The sequence below is a fragment of the Haliotis cracherodii genome, unplaced genomic scaffold (assembly GCF_022045235.1).
Source record: "Haliotis cracherodii isolate W230 unplaced genomic scaffold, xgHalCrac1.p SCAF_5, whole genome shotgun sequence".
NCBI classification, from domain to species: Eukaryota; Metazoa; Mollusca; class Gastropoda; order Lepetellida; family Haliotidae; genus Haliotis; species Haliotis cracherodii.
In genome coordinates this window covers 70181130-70205935 of record NW_027266308.1, presented here as the reverse complement: position 1 = coordinate 70205935, position 24806 = coordinate 70181130, and the positions used below count along the sequence as shown (strand labels likewise).

General features: G+C 42.4%; 3 protein-coding genes across 8 annotated transcripts in view; 2 read left to right on the top strand and 1 right to left on the bottom strand.

The window, feature by feature from the left end:
- LOC139442245 (uncharacterized) overlaps window positions 1–19169 on the top strand; it is a 32760-nt gene extending 13591 nt beyond the window's left edge. For all 6 annotated transcript variants that reach the window (XM_071223032.1, XM_071223033.1, XM_071223031.1 and 3 more), the window contains 4 exons: window positions 13433–13523; window positions 15399–15475; window positions 16936–17075; window positions 17415–19169. In XM_071223032.1, coding sequence (XP_071079133.1) covers window positions 13433–13523; window positions 15399–15475; window positions 16936–17075; window positions 17415–18526 — 1420 coding nt within the window. In that variant the 3' untranslated portion in view covers window positions 18527–19169. The remainder of the gene's footprint in view (window positions 1–13432; window positions 13524–15398; window positions 15476–16935; window positions 17076–17414) is intronic.
- Window positions 9289–10314, bottom strand: LOC139442195 (uncharacterized). The gene has a single exon (XM_071222983.1). It carries the CDS (start codon window positions 10273–10275, stop codon window positions 9289–9291), a length of 987 nt encoding a protein of 328 aa, XP_071079084.1. The 5' UTR covers window positions 10276–10314.
- A 102-nt stretch (window positions 19170–19271) lies between the features above and the next one.
- LOC139443244 (citrate synthase-lysine N-methyltransferase CSKMT, mitochondrial-like) lies at window positions 19272–22052 on the top strand. Its single transcript, XM_071224216.1, has 2 exons — window positions 19272–20048; window positions 21403–22052. Exons 1-2 carry the CDS (start codon window positions 19940–19942, stop codon window positions 22050–22052), a joined length of 759 nt encoding a protein of 252 aa, XP_071080317.1. The 5' UTR covers window positions 19272–19939.
- The last annotated feature ends 2754 nt before the right edge of the window (window positions 22053–24806 follow it).

Below are 24806 nucleotides of genomic sequence, written 5' to 3'. Positions count from 1 at the left end.
CTACCAACACCACCGCCGCTCCCGGCGCCTGCGGCACCTCAAGCTCTCCAGGGCCCAGATCAACAAGCTGAGTATCTCAACCAATCTTCTGCCTCGGCATAAAGGGCGCCATCAGCAATTGCCTCTCCGGCGCCATTGACATCTGCTTCTATCACTGAATCTCATAGATCGTCACACGGCGAAGCAAGGTGAAACCACGTCTTTCTGTTGCCTCTCCTGTCTCTGCTCTCCCGTACGTCTTCGGGATTGTGACTATCGTTCAACTTCCTGGAAGGAATCATTCAACCAAAAGAAATTTGGTCTGATTCAAATTGCCCACTGGCGACGTTCTCCTTAACCCCGTCGTTTAAATCGGCATGCTTTCAGAGAGATGACCCGCAAGTTTCCATCGAAACAGAGCATCTGGTGAACATGTAACCATTTTTAGTGTGGAGGCAAAATCAAAGGTCCAAGACATTGGTTACGGGGTGAGACGTTTTATTCCTTTGTCAACTAACACACCCTGAAACAATATATCATTCAATAAATACAGCGTCATACAATATACTTGAGGCTTAAAAACAGTCAATTACACAAATTAGGTGAAACATGAATGACAGATTATATGACAATACAACAAGGGAAGATAAATATATATGACACAGACATCTTAATGCAATACGCATATCAAATGGAATAGATGTGATACTCAGTATCACATAAACACATACGAGAATGCAAAATTAACATAGTTCCTACCCGGTGTATGGCACTAGGGTGCACACGATGTTCACTAAGCTCCGCCAAGCCAGATATACCAAGCGTACCTAAAATCTGTGTAAACAATATGCAACATTAATTCTACAGTAACTACAAATCAACATAGCTATTATCATTACAAACGCATGGAACACATCAAAACAACTTGGGCTAAAATCACATTCGTACTTGCGTACATTCACATATACACTATTCTTCCTCTCATATATGAAATCAGTCAATCAAACACTCAAACATGCAACAATTCACTCATAGGGAAAATATAAATACGTAAATGAATTATATGAGTTATTTGATAAATTTTTATATTAATTCTATACTCCGAAATGCACTAAAACCTGACTAAAGTGTTATTTATATTTAGGTTAGATTTACCATTTTTTAGGTTGAATTTACTGGTTTTATTTATACCCACACAATACAAATATAGCATATAAAGTGTACACACTTATAAACCAATGTAAAAGATTAAACTAACCTGTGAGGTAGTTGCATCTGTTTATGACTCCATGGTATTACAATCCTGATGGTGCAAAGGGTGAATGTGAAGTGCAGATTTGAATTAAGAAAGAGGGCAAGAGTTTGAATGATCCAATTGGTGTTGATTAAATCAGGCCATGTAATAATGTGGTAGCCCTACCTATCTACCCTTAATTATATTAGAATGAAACTTACTATAGAGCTCATAATAGACCCAACCTTCTGTTATGATTATAGTCTGTATCAAAATGACCAAACCTGTTGATAGAAAAAATACATTCATTAGTTAAAATCGGAAATAATATACCTGCAATTCTTAAAGCAATTGTCATTATACAAATATCAATGCAACGCTTAAATGACTTAAAACTAATATTTACATAACTATATAATACAATAATATGTATCTGCCACAGACAGCGTCTGTATCAGAACTGGCAGATCTTCACTGTTCAGGCTCATCAAGCCTGTTTGACCCCTTCGTCATAGACTACAGGGTACCAACTTCTCGGGATCCTAGCTGACTGGTCTCTCATATCACGGTGTATCATATTGCTCTGCACCGGCCCTGCCATTCGACGACGACATCCACTGCCTTCTTCGTCGACATTGCCGACACCAACACTCCTTTACCCTGCCTCAGCGCCAGCATTCCTCAAAGAGACTCTTCCTCGACGCTCCCCAAGTTTTCCACGGGGCCCCTGGTGCTCCTGCATTTTTTTTGCAAAACTCGGGTACACCACATGTTTGTCTACCACACAGTTCATTGTGGATTGTCTGTGTGTGGAGATTGCACCTCATTTCCGGTTCCAATGCGGCTTTCTCGGCTACTACTAGAGTGATTTACATGACACGTGTCAAGTACACCGACTGTCAACAACTCCAACCGGAATTAGGTCAACTGACCATGGCGAGCAGTGCAATGTATTTCTACTGATGGAAACGATAGACCTCCGCTGCAAACACGGCTGTCACAAGGCACCTCGTTTCAGGAACGATATTGCCTAGGGATGAAAAAGATCGCCTTCCTTGGCTACCAGATACAGCGTCGATTTTCTACTTCGTCCCACGACCGTTCCATCGACCCCTGTTGACTACTTGCCTAGTATCGTGTTGTCGTCCTTCATCGTCACCTCGATAAAAGAACAGGAGCGCTGATACGACGCTCAGGGGATGGAAACGATTACATTACTTCGTGCAGTACGGTGTGATCTACCCAAACCACAGTTTTACAGATTTCCTCATTCTCTTATGGACACATTGCCTCAACTTCTGACTACCAGGTTACGTCGATGCATCAGCGGTCGATTGTGGAGCTGGTTTATTTCGTCTACATGGGGTTTCGTTCACAGGCGAGTACACCTCTCCACTTTGCTGACTTTTCAACTTTGCAGTCTTGTAGACGACCTCATTTACCATGACTTCCCGCTCTTCCACTGCCACTTCCACCTTGTCAGTGGCTAGTGTTCTGATCAACTGTGATCCGGAGATCAACACCATTGGCACAGCAACAGCCTCGAGATAAAAGCGCTTATCCAGGACATCACTTGCTGGCAGAGAATTCTCGGCCACGCCCTGTTGATCATGTCCATGGACAACATCACCATGGTGTGGTGTTTGAGGAACCAGGGTACTCTCCACTCTCCATCCCTGCTAAACCAGACCTTCCGCTTCCTCGACTTGGTGGTCAGCCTGGACCTGTACTTTAAGAAAAAGGAGCTCGTCTTGCACTCACCAGTTTGAGAGCATGTTCTGGCACAGGCTCTGTCCAGGCCTAACAAGGTGGCACCCACCAAATGGAAGCTCCACCTAGAGATCTTTGCCAGACTATGTCAAACAATCGAAACACCAAACATCGATCTGTTCGCCACATCTCTGAACTGCCAGCTGTCGCCTTACATTTCACCGGTGCGGGATCCGGCCACTGTGCAGTCAACGCCTTCAGTTTTTCCTGGGAAGGATTACACGCGTACGCCTTTCCGCCTCTGGTTCCCTCTCCCAAGGTTCTTCAAAGATCCAGGCCACTTGGGATCTGACACTGATTTTGGTCGCGTCTTGGTGGCGGGCCAAAAGTTGGTTTATCGACCTCTGAAACATCGCCAGAGACAACCCCTGGAACTCCTGATGTGGTCCAACCTTCTGCTCCATCCACACAGTCACACACTAAAACCCGAACGGTTTTGTCTGCACGCCTGGCACATCTGCAGAAAGCCCCATGAAACAAGGGCTATTCGGCTAGAGCGACCATGCTATTGCTTCAGACCACCATCCATCTACACGGGGACTGTATGATGATTAATGGTGCTCGTTCCAGGTATTCTGTTCAGACAAACACCAGGATCCGATGACAGCGTCAGCGCAGTTCCTGGCTCAGTTCCTTCTGTACTTGTGCAGCACCCGTAGGTTGAAGGGCTCTACCATCTCCACATACCTGGTCACCATCAACTCCGTTTTTGCCATCCCAGACGATCAGATAATGACGAAAATTCTGCTCGTTCCGTCTTGAAGACCAGAAGGCCAAGTTCAGACCGCCTGCGTTGGATCTGAATGTGGTCTTAAACGCTCTTTGGACGGCGCCCTTCAAACCACTCCATATGTCTTCCTTCTACGACCTAAGGAAGAAGACAGTGTTTCTACTGGTTTTGGCTACTGCCGCTCGGGTCAATGAGCTCCACGCCCTCAACGTCTCCCATGTCTGGTTCGAACACAGTACTCAGGGCGCGGTTCATCATGGACTGTGCTGGGACTTCATCGTAAAGAATCAACTCCTAGGACAGCCTGATAGATCATTCATTATCCCCTACCTTCTCGTCCATTGGCGCGAGTGTAACCTTAGGTTCCGGGTACTTTACCCTTCTACCTATGGTCACTTCTACTTCTCAACTACTCCTTGGTTCTAGGGATGATGTAGCTCTCTTTCAAAATCACAAGTCTGATGGTTTGCTCCAGTCCTTTTTATTTATGATAGAGTTAATCATAAATACACACACATGGTCCTCAGATATATTCTTGTTGTTGCCTGATATAGATACAACACATACCTAGATGATGGTTGAAGAGCCTGATGGTTTTTCTGATGAACGTTGACTCTACTTCTTTTCTGACTCGGGATCCCAAAACCTACAGAGAACCGTTCTGTTCAGCTGTATGCTCCCGACTCCCCGCACCACTCTCAGACAACTAACAAAATACTATCGATGATAATTTTAGCTCCTCCCTCCAAATTCACATTTGACATCATGAGAAATGAGTCATAATGGTCATTCCCCAATTTCCATAGTAATTAGTTTTACCATCAAACTTTTCGGACAAACCAATTTGATTACCTCTTTAAGTCATTGGTCACCTTGGACATACTCATCTTATCAAATCCCTCAACTACTTCTGCCAGACTGGAAGGCGCCGAAAAGATACTTAATCCTGTTATTTAGACATTCCAGTCAAGCAGTAGTATTCATAAATATTTGATCACCACTAATCTAACAATTTTGTTCCATCCATCTATTTCTTCTGTCATCTTTATTGCAAGACCGAATTCTACTAATCTCACACTAGTGACTAATAAAAGCAAAATCCATAATCACTTGCCCTGGGGGTTATGCCCTCACCCTGTTCAATCACTTCTCTCATATGCGTCTATATGTTACCCAAAAGCTTAGTTTAGTAAACTACATTTTAAGTAAATACCAAAAACCCTTTTTCCAAAATACCCTGGTTATACATGCCCTTCCCGTTGTAGAGCATGTCCCATGCAATTGACCAATGATAACAGAATATAAGATGTAAATACAATAGTACAATATCAAGATGTAACAACTTGTGTGTGTATGGATCTGAGGACCAGAAAAATCAATACAATGAAATGTTTACAGGGTAATGTCTCAGATAGGATCTGTCTTGGGTTGTACCTATCTGAGAATGATAACATGCCAAGACTTATAAAGGCATAATCAAATTATGTTTCTTTGTAAAGTTTTTGCTTTTTCTATATAAAGACATATGAGCATTTTCCTTCAGGCAAAAATCACAATAGTATCACAACACCAATAAACAACTGATGATCAGTTTCAGAGTTCTACGTGTCCAATATATAATCTTACTATTCCTTGTCATCAACATGTTCCATGTCCGTATGTTCTAGAACATATTCAACTTACTCTGACTCTTATGGTCTCGATCCAATGGGAAAAGTTCTCCATCTTAAATAATCAAAAATGTCCTGGAAGTTTATAAAGAAATGATTCTCTCCATCATCTTATAGAATGAGGTTGCTCATTCCTACATGTATGACAGTGAAATCCTTGACAGTCCAATCTCTGATGTCCAAAAAGGGTTAATTGTCCAAAAATTCAGTCATTTGTAAATCAATTAGGAAATAACTGTAAATTCATGTATTACACTCCATGAAGTCCTCTTTAACTGAAGATTACAACAGTTTGTTCTTATAATATCTCAAGTAAATGTTGAAATTTAGCTTCAGCATCTATACACAGTAAACAAACAACATCTCACCTGACTCAACAATCACAATAGGTTTTTTTTTTTTTTTTTTAATATCAAAACAACATCAACTTATCATAAAGTCACTGGACATGCACCTATATAGAATATTGTCAAATGTCTCATTGGGCAGTGATCGCACGTGCAATCTATCAACAAATATTCAAGTTATCAAACATGCCACAACATATATATTCCTAATGGTAAAACTCTTCACAAGTGTTATTGTAGAAGACTGTGGCATCTACCAATACAGTATCCGTTTTCAAACATCAATGAACTCCTGAGATGCAATGCAATGCACCATATACAACATCCTGGTAACATATAACGGATAGATTTTCTCTCATGAAATTCAACATATGTTTTTCTCATATGGTAGGTGTACCCAATCATATATATTATAAGTAAATGCATATAGGTCAGCACAAAAACATAAAACATGTAGTAAAAGTAACATCTTGAATACAGTATAACATCAACATTTATACAAGAGGACACTAGTATGTCTGAGATCACTTAAATTTCTAAAACTGTGACATTTCAATGCTCTCCTTATTTTGATAGAGTCCGCTTTTAATGTCGGAAAGGTATCAACTCGGGTGATAGTACATTTTCTAACAACTTATATAATAATGTGCTCAACTGATTAATCTTCCTTTCAACCATAGTAGCAAAATGTAACTCCTTTGCAACAAGTTGTATCCAATATGCATACATGGCCTGAAACCATCGTATCTTACCATCCTCTCTCTACCTTTATTAGTTCAGGCAATTCATTATGATTTGCAATTATACCTTGCTTCAAACCATCCATTCTGTCATTGGCCTTAGACATGTAAGAACCCATGTAATCTTGGGACACGTTAATAGCTGCTTCTTCAGTTCTCATTCTTTTTGATAAGATATTGATATGTTGATGTATTATGTTCACATCACCATCACCGCGGTACAAAATAAATTATGTGAGAATTCACCAGTTAAAGGTGGCAATGCTCTCTTGGAGCAAGTCTTCTGAGAACCAACAATTTGACCTTGAAGAATAATATTTCTGATCAAAGTAACCCCTTCTAACATGTCTTCGGAAGTGTCGTCATGTATGCGATAAGTAAAATTCAATATAGCCCTCATATTCTCTTCACAGGACGTATGATTTGCCTGAAGACTAATATTCTTACAAGTATCTCTAAGCAGAATCGGATAGTTAGAGATCTTGGGCAATTCAGTAGTAAATATATGATACCATGTCTGATCGTTCGTTAAGTCGTCCCATATATCTGAAGGTATTACCCCAGAGGTAGATATCCGGAATACATGTCGTCGAAGGTACTGAGTTCTACATCATGAGTAGTGTCATCATAGCTTTAAGTGCGAAGCCTAAGGGTCCTGTAGAACACAAATATCCAAGTAAACCTCTCAGATTTTAAATCTGATCTCAGTTCCTACTCTGTTATCCCTATAAAGCCATATCTTCCCTAAGTGAAAACAATAAACAACAATCCCAACTGATCGTCACCAATGTACCATACAACATATTACTCTCTCATAAATAATGTCTACCAACATTAAGTAAACCGCAGAACACAGCGCTTATGTTCATACAGTTCCAGTTCATGTGTCAATAATATGCTGTACTTGTGGGTCAGTTGAATATTTTTAAGTTAAAAGGCCTTGTTTTTAAACAACTTCTGATTTCTTACATCTTCAATCCCAATAAAATATAACCGTATGTCCCTTTTCACTCCTATCGTTGTGTCTTTATCTGTGTCAGCATCATAACTCATGAAAAAACAAAACCTCTTTAATATTCCATCTGTACTCTCTTCAAACATTTCCTCTCCTCAACAGGAGGTATACAACAGCCTTCTGACTAGGCAAAACTCTTCTGTACAAATATGATTGGCCAATCATCTACATCCCACGACCGATTTATAGGTCTTCACCCAGGCTACGAGACAAATCGACCCTCTGTCCTTCGTCCCGAGTGAATTCATCGTTAGTCTTTCGACTGTCCTCAATATACTCAGCAACTTGAGGTAGAAACATATCTACCTCACCACTAGAGACTGTCAGGCATCTCTAGACTTGATCTTTCAAGCTTTGAAACAGCATAGGCATGTCCTCATCTATGTGTTTATATTCAAATAACGTAGGCATGTCTCCTCTACGTCCTTGTCGACATTATTACTACGTGGGCATGTCTCCTCCACGGCTTGATAGCGTAGGCATGTGACCTCTACGACTTACCATCATTTCATATCTACGTAGGCATGTTACCTCTACGACGTTGTTCATCATCTCATATCTGTGTAGGCATGTTACCTCTACGACTTACTATCATTTCATATCTATGTAGGCATGTTACCTCTACGACGTTGTTCATCATCTCATATCTGCGTAGGCATGTTACCTCTACGACTTACAATCATTTCTTGATTTCCTATCTGGGTACCCATTTGCTTTGACACATGACACTATAACTTGGGACTAAAACCAACTTGTTATCATAACCTTGGATCTACATATCCTCCGTATATCATATACCTTTATGATTTTCACACTTCCTTACGTGCAGTTCTATTGTTTACTTTTTGTTGTTTTCTTTCTTCACTTTCCCTGTCATTGTTCTTCTGACATGGAAATTCTCCACAATTTCTGAATTGAGAAACTCACTTAGGACCCCTTCGCTTTTCGAGACACCCGGACTTGGTATCGCATTCCTCTACGACTTATCAACTCCCATTTCATATTTGGATATCCATATTCCCGTCAATCAATGAGTCCCGTCAATATCAACATGGTTGAATGCTTTGTCACCTGTGGTGATAGGCGTGGTGTGTGTGTTGTCACTGTCTCCTAACTCTCCATACACATTGGCAATATCGACTTCTTCAATGACACCTATTGCTAATTTAATCTCTGAACTAGCAGGGTTCATCAACCTAAACAATGGTACTTGATTGGCAGATGAAGTGAGACATCTAGCACCCAACATGTGTAACTATTCTACAATAGACTCAATTGGATTGACGACGCCTGACTTTATGTCTGGGTCATAAATATACACCGGCAACAAAGTTTCAGTGTGTGGTGGTAGTACCTCATCACATATACATATAACAAAGTTGGAATAATCTGAATAGGCAATGAACTTTGTCTCTATGGCTAATATCAATTTTAGCCTTTAGGCTTGTCACATAGGGCACTGTAAGTCTTTCCAGATATCTTAACCCTAATACTGCTGTGAGATAAGCCCACTCTACAAGTCAAAACAACAATCTCGCTCAAATCACTTATCATTTCTATGATCTGGTTCTGTATTATTTCTCATTGTAAAAGAGTGGCCTATGATGTTACCAACATTATCAAAATCAATATTTGCTATATTCGCGGCAGGCTCAAATCCACATGTAGCACTGCCCCTGTTAACCCTTGCACACGTTTGACTTAATTAGAAAAGTAGAATCTGTTTAGGTGGCCTATCCTACAGCATTGAATACATCGCATAGATCTCCCAAGACTCTCAGACATACTAAAATGTGTCCTACCTCATAGTCCACAAATGTTCCATAATTGTGGTTGTGACACCCTATGCTCCTCCATGTTCATATTCCTTGGAGCAGGGCTCCAGTTTTGTCCACAGGGCACATCATTGTCACTCATGTCCCTGATATCAACATGTGTTGATGCACAACCACTTCTGTTATGTTGATGGAATGTTTGTGTCCCGTTCTTCACTGGTTTTTGGTCATCAGTACACTCAGTCCCAGTTTTAATGTACTGTTTTCTGTACATAGAGTCATCCTGATGCTCATATGAAAAGTTCCCTCCTGTTCGAGTATTTTCTGCACTGGTCAATAAGGATACTTGTCCAACGAGCTCCTCTATAACAGACACAAGTCTGTCATTCTCTGATGTGGCCAGTCCAAATGCAGCATCTGCTATTCTCGCACTTTCCAGGACTTGATCCTTGGTCTCATGCAATCTTGTCAAAATGAACTGTTTAATGTGAGGTTGAGAATTCCTAATGATGGCATCCATGATAAAGTTGTCGTCCACTCTATCAAGATGTTTTGCCTCATATTGCAATTCTTGAAGAAAGTCCTCAAAATCCTCAGACTGTTTCTGTTTCCTATTATAAAGCTTGTCTAGTCTTTCATATCTTTTTGCTGAACTTAGTTTGTACCTTGCAAGGAAAGCTGTCTTCACCTCATTCCAGGAATTGTCACTAAAGTCTTGAGCTTCATGCCACTTTAAAGCATTTTTGTCTAACCATAAACTAAATGCTGTCTTTGTCCTTTCTTCTGAATAATTATGTAAAGAATTAAATTTCTCATATCTGCTTAACCATGAACTTGCAATTTCTGGATCACTTCCATTGAATTTCTCAAGAGAAAACTGACTTAGGGAAAAAGCCCTTGCTAAAGCTGCAAAATTGTTCCCTAATTTGTCCTTATTCCCAAGTCCTCTTGAAAATAAACTGTCATTTGTCTCTGTAATATCAGAGGCAGAACAATTTTCATTGTCATGAAACATTTTGAGTCACTTTGGTTCTTCCCTGACAATATGTATAAATTCAACATCATAATTTCAAGACGTCTCATGCTCATTGTTGGTGATGAGAGATAATAACAGTCTTATAATACTGCAGAAAGTTCCTATGCACACAAGCGTGCAGCAAGGGTCCTCCATCAGTGTGACTGTCCCACACTAGAAAATCAATATCACTGTTATGGTAGTAGCCGTACTACCAAAGAAATCAATAACACAGTCTCTTTATGGGAAACTGACCACCCCACGGCTTTCGAACAGTGAACCATTGTCCCACTGGTGAGCATAGTTCACAAATACAAGGGCAAAACACATCCCTCACAATCAATTGACGCTTTACAGGACATCACCTACCGTGAATGGCAAATAGCATCGGCTCGTTTCAGGCTAAGTGTCCATCAACTCAGCTGCAGATGCAAACCGTTCAAACTTGTGATGAGCATGGTACAGTGATCTTAGAGCATTTCCGCCATATGTAACCTTAGGTTCCGGGTACTTTACCCTTCTACCTATGGTCACTTCTACTTCTCAACTACTCCTTGGTTCTAGGGATGATGTAGCTCTCTTTCAAAATCACAAGTCTGATGGTTTGCTCCAGTCCTTTTTATTTATGATAGAGTTAATCATAAATACACACACATGGTCCTCAGATATATTCTTGTTGTTGCCTGATATAGATACAACACATACCTAGATGATGGTTGAAGAGCCTGATGGTTTTTCTGATGAACGTTGACTCTACTTCTTTTCTGACTCGGGATCCCAAAACCTACAGAGAACCGTTCTGTTCAGCTGTATGCTCCCGACTCCCCGCACCACTCTCAGACAACTAACAAAATACTATCGATGATAATTTTAGCTCCTCCCTCCAAATTCACATTTGACATCATGAGAAATGAGTCATAATGGTCATTCCCCAATTTCCATAGTAATTAGTTTTACCATCAAACTTTTCGGACAAACCAATTTGATTACCTCTTTAAGTCATTGGTCACCTTGGACATACTCATCTTATCAAATCCCTCAACTACTTCTGCCAGACTGGAAGGCGCCGAAAAGATACTTAATCCTGTTATTTAGACATTCCAGTCAAGCAGTAGTATTCATAAATATTTGATCACCACTAATCTAACAATTTTGTTCCATCCATCTATTTCTTCTGTCATCTTTATTGCAAGACCGAATTCTACTAATCTCACACTAGTGACTAATAAAAGCAAAATCCATAATCACTTGCCCTGGGGGTTATGCCCTCACCCTGTTCAATCACTTCTCTCATATGCGTCTATATGTTACCCAAAAGCTTAGTTTAGTAAACTACATTTTAAGTAAATACCAAAAACCCTTTTTCCAAAATACCCTGGTTATACGAGGATGAGGAGGAGTGTTAGTATGTGCAATAAGGGCACTGAAAGTTTTCTACGACGATCTAAAGCCTGCTGCAAGTCGAGGAAACACCTTTTTTCTGCCGGTCTGCCCTTCGTCGCATTCGTTGGTCAGCCGGAATACTTTTCCCTTGGCTCCATGCGGTCATCCTCCAAGCTTATAAACCCGCCGGATTGGACCCTCCCCCCAAGGCTATTAACCCGCACGAAATCAGGACAATCGCATTTACCATGGTTCTTCAAGGTATAACTGTTCAATCCAGTCGCTCATGGAAGGTTGTTGTTGACGATCAGACACCGCCTTCACCAACCACTACCTCCCTGATGTAGCCTTGGAAGATTTCGCAGCGTTCACAGTTTTGGGCCCACTCCTATCACTGACGCCACTGATGCCACTGATTCTCCGATACCCTACACGGAGCCTGTCGACCTCACTGGTGTTTATCACCCCAGACAAGACGGCTCTCTTGTATTCTGCATTAACTCTTAGGTCAGTTTAGGTTTTTGGCTAACCGCCTCATTCTATTTCTGTCACCTATCCAGGTTTTACTTTTTGCATCAACTCTGGTTTCCTGACAACAGGAATGGTAGTAGATGTTGACGCCAACGCCACTGATTCTCCGATACCCCGTGCAGTGCCCGTCGACCCCTCCGGTGTTCCTCACCTCCAGACAAGAGGGCTCACCTGCGTTTCGCATTCACTCTTGGGAATGGTCTTAGATATTGCCGCCACCGCTGCAGCTGATTTTCCGACACACCGATCGGGGCCTGTCGAACTCTCTGGTGTTTATCACCTGAGATTAGAGGGCTCTACTGCGTTTCGCTTTTGCTCTTAGGTAAGTTCTAGTTTTTGGCTACCCGCCTCATTCTATTTCAGTTAACTATTCGTGTGTTTCCTTTTTGCATCGACTCTTGTTTCCTGAAGACAGGAATGGTTGTAGATGTTCCGTTCATCATTTTTGTGCGGTGCGGATTCACCGGACCTTAACGAGGGTTTATTATGGATCACATTTGAATGTATGCCCACCGGCCATGAGTCTGATAAAGATGCAATTCGGAGTGATGCAGGATAAGTTAAAAAATAAAGTAAAATCTAAATATTTTTAACATTTGTATACTTATCCTGCATTACAAAGTCTAAGTGCACTCCCTTCGCTACGCTGCCTCCCCACGGAGTTTCAAATGTTATGTTTAAAGCAGTTATGTGTTTTGATGTTACGTCATGCCTTCCGGGTCACGTGCCGACTGTGAGAGGGCGCTGCTTCCTGTACTGGTTGGGACAAGTTTCTTAAGCAGCTGGATCTCACACAGTTCGTCTCACTGTCAAAAGACAGCAGTAAATGCAATACGGAGTAAAGCAGGATAAGTATACAAATGTAAAAAATATTTAGATTTTACTAAACTGGTGTCAGTTTCTAAGGCTGCCATGTGTCTTGCCCTGTGGAATAGCAGCTACAGATTGCTGTGTGTTGGTGGTTGTCATCATGCCCAGACATTGCGCGCACTATCCCTGTCAATATTACTGTGTACAACTTGAAACATCACCCACTCCCTCTGATGTTGTTTTACTATTATCTCACCATTGTCTCATCATTGTCCTTACCATTGTCCAATTGTTGTCTTACTGTTGTCCCACCATTTTCTCACCATTGTCCCACTGTTGTCCTACAATGTCCTACCATTGTCCCATTGTTGTCCCACTGTTATTTTCCTACCATTGTCCCACCATTATCTCACTGTTGTCTGTGTCTATGCAGGGTGTGTTGCCGGAGTCTGTACCTGGACTGCTTGTCGTGGTACAGCAGCCTCTTCCCGATACTGACCCTGCTGCCTCGAGGAGAAGTCTGGGTGAGTGCATCCCATCTACTTCTTTCTGATCTCAGATTATACAGAAGGAACCAGCAAGGACCAACCTTGTCAGATTATACAGGAGGAACCAGCAAGGACCACCCTAGTCAGATTATACAGGAAGGACCACCCTAGTCAGATTATACAGGAGTAACCTGCAAGGACCACCCTAGTAAGATTATACAGGAGTAACCTGCAAGGACCACCCTAGTAAGATTATACAGGAGTAACCAGCAAGGTCCACCCTAGTCAGATTATACAGGAGTAACCAGCAAGGACCACCCTGGTCAGATTATACAGGAGTAACCAGCAAGGACCACCCTAGTCAGATTATACAGGAGTAACCAGCAAGGACCACCCTAGTCAGATTATACAGGAGTAACCTGCTAGGACCACCCTGGTCAGATTATACAGGAGTAACCAGCAAGGACCACGCTCATCAGATTACACAGGAGTAACCTGCAAGGACCACCCTAGTCAGATTATACAGGAGTAACCAGCAAGAACCACCCTAGTCAGATTATACAGGAGTAACCTGCTAGGACCACCCTGGTCAGATTATACAGGAGTAACCAGCAAGGACCACCCTCATCAGATTATACAGGAGAAACTTGCAAGGACCACCCTCATCAGATTATACAGGAGGAACCTGCAAGGACCACCCTCGTCAGATTATACAGGAGTAACCTGCTAGGACCACCCTAAGCTGATTATACAGGAGTAACCTGCAAGGACCACCCTAGTCAGATTATACAGGAGTAACCACCAAGGACCACCCTAGTCAGATTATACAGGAGTAACCTGCTAGGACCACCCTAGTCAGATTATACAGGAGTAACCTGCAAGGACCACCCTAGTAAGATTATACAGGAGTAACCAGCAAGGTCCACCCTAGTCAGATTATACAGGAGTAACCAGCAAGGACCACCCTGGTCAGATTATACAGGAGTAACCAGCAAGGACCACCCTAGTCAGATTATACAGGAGTAACCAGCAAGGACCATCCTAGTCAGATTATACAAGAGTAACCAGCAAGGACCACGCTCATCAGATTATACAGGAGTAACCTGCAAGGACCACCCTAGTCAGATTATACAGGAGTAACCTGCAAGGACCACCCTAGTCAGATTATACAGGAGTAACCAGCCAGGACCACCCTAGTCAGATTATACAGGAGTAACCTGCTAGGACCACCCTGGTCAGATTATACAGGAGTAACCAGCAAGGACCACCCTCATCAGATTATACAGGAGGAACTTGCAAGGACCACCCTCATCAGATTATACATGAGGAACCTGCAAGGACCACCCTCGTCAGATTATACAGGAGGAACCTGCAAGGACCACCCTAGTCAGATTATACAGGAGTAACCTGCTAGGACCACCCTAAGCTGATTATACAGGAGTAACCTGCAAGGACCACCCTAGTCAGATTATACAGGAGTAACCACCAAGGACCACCCTAGTCAGATTATACAGGAGTAACCTGCTAGGACCACCCCAGTCAGATTATACAGGAGTAACCAGCAAGGACTGTTCATTCAGCGGTGTGACTGACCACTTATTTAAGACTTCCATTAATCTATAACACAGGAATATAAATACAAAAGCCTTGTTGAAGAATGACTAGCTATTATTGTCATGGTTAACTAGATCTGTGGGACATGAGATCGATGCACACTATGAGATTGCAGGTACATTAAAACTTATGTACACTATTGTTGGGGAGATGAGCTCCCTCCACATAGTTGTTTTTAGCACAAAAATAAACATCCTAGTTGCTGTTAAGAAACTTGATGCTGATAACATTTGAAGGAAAGTAAAGATCCATAAGTTGGAGATGGCACACTATATTACCATTGTCTGTTGGATTCAGTTGTTACAGACCACACCACTGCCTGAAGATCTGACATTCTGGCTGGGAAAGAGATTATGTCTGGACAACATGGCCGTGTGAGTACACCAGTAGTAACTGACTGTGAGTAGACCAGTAGTATCTGACTATGAGTAGACCAGTAGTAACTGACTATGAGTAGACCAGTAGTATCTGACTATGAGTAGACCAGTAGTAACTGACCATGAGTAGACCAGTAGTAACTGACTATGAGTAGACCAATAGTAACTGACTGTGAGTACACCAGTAGTAACTGACCAGGAGTAGACCAATAATATCTGACTCTGAGTACACCAGTAGTAACTGACCATAAGTAGACCAGTAGTAACTAACCATGAGTAGACCAGTAGTAACTGACCATGAGTAGACCAGTAGTAACTGACCATGAGCAGACCAGTAGTAACTGACCATGAGCAGACCAGTAGTAACTGACCATGAGTAGACCAGTAGTAACTGACCATGAGTACACCAGTAGTATCTGACCATGAGTAGACCAGTAGTAACTGACCATGAGTAGACCAGTAGTAACTGACCATGAGTAGACCAGTAGTAACTGACCATGAGTAGACCAGTAGTAACTGACCATGAGTAGACCAGTAGTATCTGACCATTAGTAGACCAGTAGTAACTGACCATGAGTAGACCAGTAGTAACTGACCATGAGTAGACCAGTAGTATCTGACCATGAGTAGACCAGTAGTAACTGACCATGAGTAGACCAGTAGTAACTGACTATGAGTAGACCAGTAGTAACTGACCATGAGTAGACCAGTAGTATCTGACCATGAGTAGACCAGTAGTAACTGACCATGAGTACACCAGTAGTAACTGACCATGAGTAGACCAGTAGTAACTGACCATGAGTAGACCAGTAGTATCTGACCATGAGTAGACCAGTAGTAACTGACCATGAGTAGACCAGTAGTAACTGACTATGAGTAGACCAGTAGTAACTGACCATGAGTAGACCAGTAGTATCTGACCATTAGTAGACCAGTAGTAACTGACCATGAGTAGACCAGTAGTAACTGACCATGAGTAGACCAGTAGTATCTGACCATGAGTAGACCAGTAGTAACTGACCATGAGTAGACCAGTAGTAACTGACTATGAGTAGACCAGTAGTAACTGACCATGAGTAGACCAGTAGTATCTGACCATGAGTAGACCAGTAGTATCTGACCATGAGTACACCAGTAGTAACTGACCATGAGTAGACCAGTAGTAACTGACCATGAGTAGACCAGTAGTAACTGACCATGAGTAGACCAGTAGTAACTGACCATGAGTAGACCAGTAGTATCTGACCATGAGTACACCAGTAGTAACTGACTATGAGTAGACCAGTAGTATCTGACCATGAGTAGACCAGTAGTAACTGACCATGAGCAGACCAGTAGTAACTGACCATGAGTAGACCAGTAGTATCTGACTGTGACCCGCTATCACTTCCACCTTGGTTTTAAATGTTGTTTCGTTGTCTCATGGTTGTAAATGTTGTTCCCTTGTCCTGTCACAGAAACCCACCATCAACTGGTGACCGACAGTCTGACAGCCTGGTCCTCCTTCCATCCCTTGGTGAAGATGAAGATGAGGAGTCTGCTGAAACCTCTACTAACTGTCTGAAGAGAAGCTTGGTTGTAGAGGAAGATATCGGAGGTACACACCCGTCCAGCTACAGAGGCTGTCAAACTACTTGCTGTAGTTCAAATATCCTTCAAATTTGTATTTGTCAGGGGTTAACACAGGTTGTAATAATGTTTTGACCTCCATGGAGATTCTGGCTGTAGAAATGGTCCCCAGCAACGTATACTTGACTTGATTGATTGTAGATGCATGCCAAGTAGAAAATGTTTGGAACACAGATTCACAGACAACTGAGGAAAGTTCAGTGTGGAAAAGGGCAATTGTCCGAAGAGGGCATTAGCTGTACATGTATTCTCTGTGTCATATTATTCTGAAACTTTGTGATCCTATTCAGAAATTATCTTCTTTCAGCACCAGTTAGTGTTTCCAGAGTGCAGAAGATTAGTGACACTGGTCAGAGGATTAGTGACACTGGTCCACCTAAGAAGAAAAAGAAAGGTAGCCAACTTTGCAGTGAAACAGATGTCTCAAGTATGTTCAACTCATCCCCCACTGTGAGTGATCCATCATCATTAACACCAACCTCAGCAGTACATGTGCCCATCATAAATCGAGAGACATCCCAAAGAGATGAACCCACAGTTGAACATGTGCCCATCATTAAACGTGAACTCTCAAGCTCACTCTCTGGTTCACAATGGCCCTCCCAAAGACAGTGGTCTTCAGTACAAGAATTAAAAAGAGTTGTTCATCAATCAAACAGCTGCGAAACAGTATTAAATATTTTCAAAGAGTTTGAACCAAAAGACTCCATTGATGCTATGACCGTTTGGGATGAATACCCACAATTTAGTTACTCACAAAAATGCCAGTTGTTCCGTAACAAACTAGACACAATTAAGAAATGTTGCTGTAAAGCTGATGATGAAGGTGTGCCTGGTAGTGTTCAGGACAAGTGGCTGGCTGATGCAAAGAGTCAGTGTTTAACATATCTGAAGGGTTTGAATGCAAGCAATAAACACAACGTGTCAGTGATGATGACCTTGGAGGGACTGCAGGAGATGACTGGGGAACTTGCCACAGGGCACCTGTCACTGGGAGAGAAGACATGGATGTTGAATCCACATGATGCTCGTGTCCTCAAGATGAAGCTGGAGAGTTGCTGGAGGAAGATGCAGAAGGTCAAGCACCCAGCCAAGTGGAAGCCCTTACAGGATAAGGCTCGAGACCGTGTGATGAGCTATATCAAGCGTTCAGTGGCCTACCAGGATGTGAAAACGGGGGCCACAGATGGTGATGGGAGTGACAGTGTTGACTACAGTGGGCCACCTATGCCTACAAGGCAGAAGTGGAAGCAAATTGTGCTGCCTGCACAACGTGCATCAAGCACCTCCGACAGAGATAATGATGAGCGGTCTGACATCAAAGACACAGGCTTATTGGCGGAGGCGGACAATAGCAATGCTTGTGTAGCACAGAAGAAGTCAAAGAGAAAGAAAAAGAAAAGAAATGTCAATGAATGAAGTAGAGTGCATTCACACTCAGGCCTCAGTCAACAAAGCAATCTAAATTGCTTGAAGTATAGTTTGTGCATGTTGAGGGGTAGGAGAAGTTGGAGTGATCAAATATCTTTGTGGGTCAAAGGCAATGGCCCACTTCTACAAGGCAGTGTAGTCTTAGGTTGCAGGTTTGATGTGCATGAAGGAAAGATGGGGATGAATCAGCCTGTGACTTTTTGTTTGTGTTATATCTTGGTGTTAGCATCAATATGTGTCACCTATGGCTAAAACTGAAGGGTCAGTACGTCGACCATTCTGAAGCATTGTTTGCAACAAAAGTCGATAACCCCCGAGCTTACTCAGCTCTGTTCACCTTATTCCACGAGAGAAGTTTCTGCTCCAGTGACCACTCTGCTTGTCAAATGACTGGACTTTTTTTGGGTTTGTAAACAAACACACTTATTCTGAAATAAAAACAGATGGGCCTAATGCAAGCCTTTCAGTGCGTTGTACATATAATTTTGCATATTTATACAGACATGCTACTACACTTGTGACAGAGAGGGCCATGACAATATTGCTTTACACACACAGTGAGCATACCGCTAGCTCTCCGTAGGGCTTCGATAACAGCATGGGAAAGATAAATACACAAATGGTATTAGTTTTTTACATTTAGGATATTTTCTCAATGAAAGTTAAACATTTCAAGACATATATATTTATATAAATGTGTAGACCTGTCTGAAATACAACAGATGAAATGCCATATATTGCATGGACTATGTTAGATGTGGTGATTTAACTGAGGTTCTGGGATTGCCACTAGGAACTCTGGGTAAGAGAGTGATTGGCTTCATAATGGCCGAGGCGTTTATGTTGTATGTGTAATGTAGGCTTTGTGAAACACAGGCTTCTAATCCAATCAAGCTGGTAATAAGTATTTTGTAACTCATCGGTTAGAAAATAAAGCTTTCCCTTCAATTTGTCTCTGATAAAAACATTACTGAAGCCAGTTACTCTGTGCAGCACTTGTGCACTGAGCTCTGTTGTTTTGGTTTGAGATGTCACACTCGGAAATTATTTCATGCATATTCAAAAAAAAAACCAGAAGCATCAACATACTGGCCCTTAAAGAACACCAAAAACCGTTGACATTTGGCCCTTTAAAAATACAGAGAACTGACAATTGAACCTAAGGATCTGCATAAATCTTAAGTAGCTAAAGTAAGCTTAGCTTAAGTAGCTTATATCTACATGTCATTCACACTAAGTTCATTTAAATATTAATATCAGTGAAGTATTTTATGCAGTTATATACAGAGAGTTTGTAGAAGTGAATGTCTTGAAAGATGCAACCCTAAAGGAGCCTCATATACGAAGGGCCGCAACTCTAACTGTAACATGTTCTAATTATCTGCCCTTGACGATCACGTTATGTTGGTTCTGCAGCGGACAGCTCAACTTATTTCCTGTTATTTTCACAGTGCCAGGTTTTGTCCTGAGCACTTCATCGCCGTCGGTAGAAGAGTGTGTTCTAGTGTTGGTGAGATACAGTTCCATATGTCTTTATTGATGTAATAGGCACCAACTATTAAATGTTAGATGGCATTCCAAATTGAATCGGCCGCCATCATTACTGTACTCACTAACTCAGTTGGGTGAGCGCCCGATTCTTATTTCTGGTTGAATCAGTCACTGGTGCCGTTACTGTCGTATTCCTTATTCACAGTTCTAACGCGGCAAACGGAAGTACGTTTCACAGACAATGTGTTGCATGTTGTGCAAGTGGAGTTTCAACCATAATGCCCAGTATTATTGTGACAAAACAATTTGTTGAGACTATGAGATAGAGAGGCAGTGATAGGTCATGGTCATGATGGAATATGTTTTACGGGAAAGTAATTCTCAGCGCCCAATATCGCGCACCATTTTTAGAATCCGTTGAAGTGCAAGTAAAATCATTTTATATTCCATAGGACTGGCGCTGCAGTGACGGACCCTCAGAGTGTTGTGCTAGGTTTCTGAGGTCTCTTCCGCAAGACCCTCCCCTTTTCCATCTTCTTTCTCTTCACATCTGACTTTGTATGCGCAATGCCGACCATGATAACGTGTTTGTTTGGTTGTTACTGTAAAATGGTGTTTATGATTTTTTGGGTGGAACACGACCACGCCACTCAAACAAGTGGAACCCCTCCTTTTTGAAAGTCCTGATTCCTGACGCTGGGTTTACGCATACGTGGTCCACAGAGTGTGTGTGCGCGTTGAGGTGTTCAGTCAATAACAGCTTTTCCTGCATAATGTCGAATGATATAAGCAAGGAAGAGGTACTCGTCATGCTATTACAATTTTGTGTTCAAGCAGAGACCATATAATAATCTTTTATATGGCCTCTGGTTCAAGGAACAGAACGTCGACATAACCCCCGAGCTAATTCGGCTCTGCTTCCTTTTTCTCGTAGGCTTATCACGTGATTGTTACCTAGGCTTTGATACACACTGTTTTCTAATCTAATCAAGCTTGCAATTAGACTTTTTGTAACTCTATTGTAACTTCTTTTTTTTTAAAAAACATGACCTTTCTCCACAATTTGGCTCTTCGCTGTGCGGAGCTCTGTTGTTTTGGTTTGAGAATTGAATCGGGCGTGTGACATCACGCGGAAATTAAATCATGCAGGATTTAAGAACATGCACACAGAACCATCGACGTACTGCCCCTTTAGTGTTTCATCCATATAGCGATTCGCAATGTTAAGTGCTTTGTTGCACAGTAAAATAAACAGCCCAATTTCTCGTCCTGGGATTGAATCCCGTCCAGATAGACGTACGTTTCTTTTGACAAGTAGACTTATATCTTGACATTGTATTCCCTGGGATATTGATTCAGTTGGTCTACTGCAGCATCAGACGAGAAGCTGAGCAGATGGTCCTACTGGTCGTCCCGATACAGACTGGCGTCTCACCGGGACACTCCGTTTGACTGGTTCTTGTCTGGAGAGACGCTTTACCCTGCCCTCCTGACCCATCTCAGAAGACTGTCTCGCACACATCACACGCTCCGCATCATGGATGCAGGATGTGGGAATTCGGACGTCCCTTGTTGTCTGTACACTCATTGCGTGGAGGTACCTATCGAACTGCACCTTGTAGACTATGTGAGCGAAGCTTTACATACTCAGAAGGCCTGGCTTAGAGACAGGCAGAAAGGTCACCCAGCAACAAGTGTACACTGTGTGGAGTGTGACGTGACCAGGCTGCCTTACAGACCAAACACCTTCCACCTGGTGGTTGACAAAGGAACTACAGACGCCCTGCTGAAGGACCCCGTCGATGGTGTACGGAGGAGTCACAAGCTGGTGTCAAGTATGGTTGATGTGCTGCATCCGGGTGGCGTGTTTGTCCACGTGACGGACGAGGACCCAGACTCGCGGCACGGGCTCCTAGAGGAGGCAGTCAGGGGGACGGGCTCTGTCTTCACTTTCTCTGAACTCACGGCAGGAAACCACGAGTATTTCATGTTTCAATATATTAAAGAGTCTTTAGTCCAATAAACCAACGACACTTTTTCTGTTTTTATTTAGTTATTAGATATATATTTCCACTGTGTCAGATATATTCATTTTCTAGTCATGTCGTCTTGCAGGACGTAAGTGTCGCCGTGTCGTGACAGTGTTACGCGAGGTTGGATTTATTGGCGTATGGTTATTACAATTAAAACGTCTTCTGAAAACCACGATCATGTATATTAATAACAGTATGCGTTATTAAAGTGAACTGTTGAAACTTGGAATGGAAGCAGCTCTTTGCTACTTTGGTGCTCTGACAAACATTTCTCAAACAAACACAGCTCCCCACTTTATATTGTTTGTTTGTGTGTTGTTTAACGCCGCACTCGGCAATATTCCAGTTATATGATGTCGGTCTGTAAATAATCGCGTCTGGACCTGACAATCCAGTGACTGACATCAATTGGGATACGATGACGATGATCATCCAAGTCAGCGAGACTAACCATCCGATCCCGTTAGTTGCCTCTTGCGACAAGCATGAGTTATTCTACCCCGGATCTTCACGGGCCTACAATAAGTCAGGACTCCTTACTACCGTAATACTGCTGCCTGGGGTCCGTTCACCACTCTGCATCAAGGACACCGAGAGTTTCCTGGTTTTGAAGTTCATCCAGAATAGATCCATAGGCGTCTTGTAGTACACATAGATATACATACACTCACTCACTCACTCACTCACTCACTCACTCACTCACTCACTCACTCACTCACTCACCCACCCACTCAAGAGAGATGTGTACAACAATTATTCCTGCCTCGACAAAAAAAGCTATGGTAATGATGTCCATATTGCTACTTTGGTGCTCTGTGTTGTGATATAGGGTTTGCTTCCGCCTTTTAAGTGGGGAAGGCGACTATGCATGTCGTAAGAGGCGACTAACGGGATCGGGTGGTAAGGCTCGTTGACATCGTTGATGCATGTCATCGTATCCCAATTGCGTGGACCGATGCTCATGACATCAATCACGGGATTGTCTGGTCCAGATACTTATGTGTGTCTCATCTCAAATGGTTTCCCAGAGGTGGCGGGTGGGTGGAGAAAGTAAAATAAAAGGGTTCTTTATTGCAGAATACGTATTCACGGTGAACAAACATTAAACGCTTTGTGGTAACGGATCTAGGGGGAAAGCACATGTAGATGAAAAAACACAGGTTCGAATCAGTTATGTACAATCACTTTATTTTTAAAACACGTATGTATGCTCTGACATGCAGTCTGAGGTTTATGACAAAAATATATAAATCCGAGAATGTCTTGAATCTTCTTGTAATTAGGCAGTACATCGAAGGACGCACTGGAGTATTGTTTAAAAAATGGTAACTGTCCGGTAAGTTTGGGCTACCTTAAAGTCGTGTATATTTGTATGAAGTATGAAATGACAAAATATACGTACAAATAGAAGGAATCGCAGTCAATGTTACCAAATTGGCTCACTGTAAGTAAACCTGTCCCACAGGTTCATAGAGGTAGGCTGGACAGGCTGGAGTCACGCTCCTCGCGGTACAATGCACTTTACCTCTCTTATCGCTGAGGGAATCACCGAAGGTAGGATAGTCGGGAGGTTTTCAAAAGTGGTAGCAAGATTTCTACTTTAATGACCAAGGTTGGACCAACCCCGATCTTTACAAACAGATAGGCCCGTCTGTGTGGTTGCCATTGTCGCAGTTTTTCATGCTATTGTGATTTCTCAAACAAACACAGCTCCCCACTTTATATTGTTTGTTTGTGTGTTGTTTAACGCCGCACTCGGCAATATTCCAGTTATATGATGTCGGTCTGTAAATAATCGCGTCTGGACCTGACAATCCAGTGACTGACATCAATTGGGATACGATGACGATGATCATCCAAGTCAGCGAGACTAACCATCCGATCCCGTTAGTTGCCTCTTGCGACAAGCATGGGTTATTCTACCCCGGATCTTCACGGGCCTACAATAAGTCAGGACTCCTTACTACCGTAATACTGCTGCCTGGGGTCCGTTCACCACTCTGCATCAAGGACACCGAGAGTTTCCTGGTTTTGAAGTTCATCCAGAATAGATCCATAGGCGTCTTGTAGTACACATAGATATACTCTCACTCACTCACTCACTCACTCACTCACTCACTCACTCACTCACTCACTCACTCACTCACTCACTCACTCACTCACTCACTCACTCACTCACTCACTCACTCACTCACTCACCCACCCACCCACCCACCCACCCACCCACCCACTCAAGAGAGATGTGTACAACAATTATTCCTGCCTCGACAAAAAAAAGCTATGGTAATGATGTCCATATTGCGACTGTGGTGACTCATGAAGATCCGGGGTAGAATAGGTCTTTAGCAACCCATGCTTGCTGTAATAGGCGACAGGCTCGCTGACTTGGTTAATGCATGACATCGATCCTAATTTACAGACCGCCGTCATATGGCTGGAATATTGCTGAGTGCGGCGTTAAGCAACAAATAAACAAACACTTCTGGTATCAAGTACTAATGAACATTCACATTGCTCAGAGTTCCTCAATGACCCCTTTATCCAAGAAAACGTAATCATCGCTTATTTATTCTCAAGAAGACTGCAACTATAACCAGCTACACGTACTAACTATAAGCTCTCTGTACTTTGACAGTCCTTGTGGTTCAATGCGCCGTTCTTGTACATAGGAACACGATCAACAACATCCACACGACCACCACGTAGATGCCGCCGCACACAACGACCACGCAGTGCCGCCGACT

What these genes read in the sequence shown, in the direction of transcription:
- LOC139442195 (XM_071222983.1), bottom strand. Translation starts at nt 10,275, where the DNA reads ATGTTTCATGACAATGAAAATTGTTCTGCCTCTGATATTACAGAGACA.
- LOC139443244 (XM_071224216.1), top strand. Translation starts at nt 19,940, where the DNA reads ATGTTGGTTCTGCAGCGGACAGCTCAACTTATTTCCTGTTATTTTCAC. An exon ending in AAGAGTGTGTTCTAGTGTTG is followed by an intron (nt 20,049 to 21,402) that starts GTGAGATACAGT and finishes GGTCTACTGCAG; the next exon opens with CATCAGACGAGAAGCTGAGC.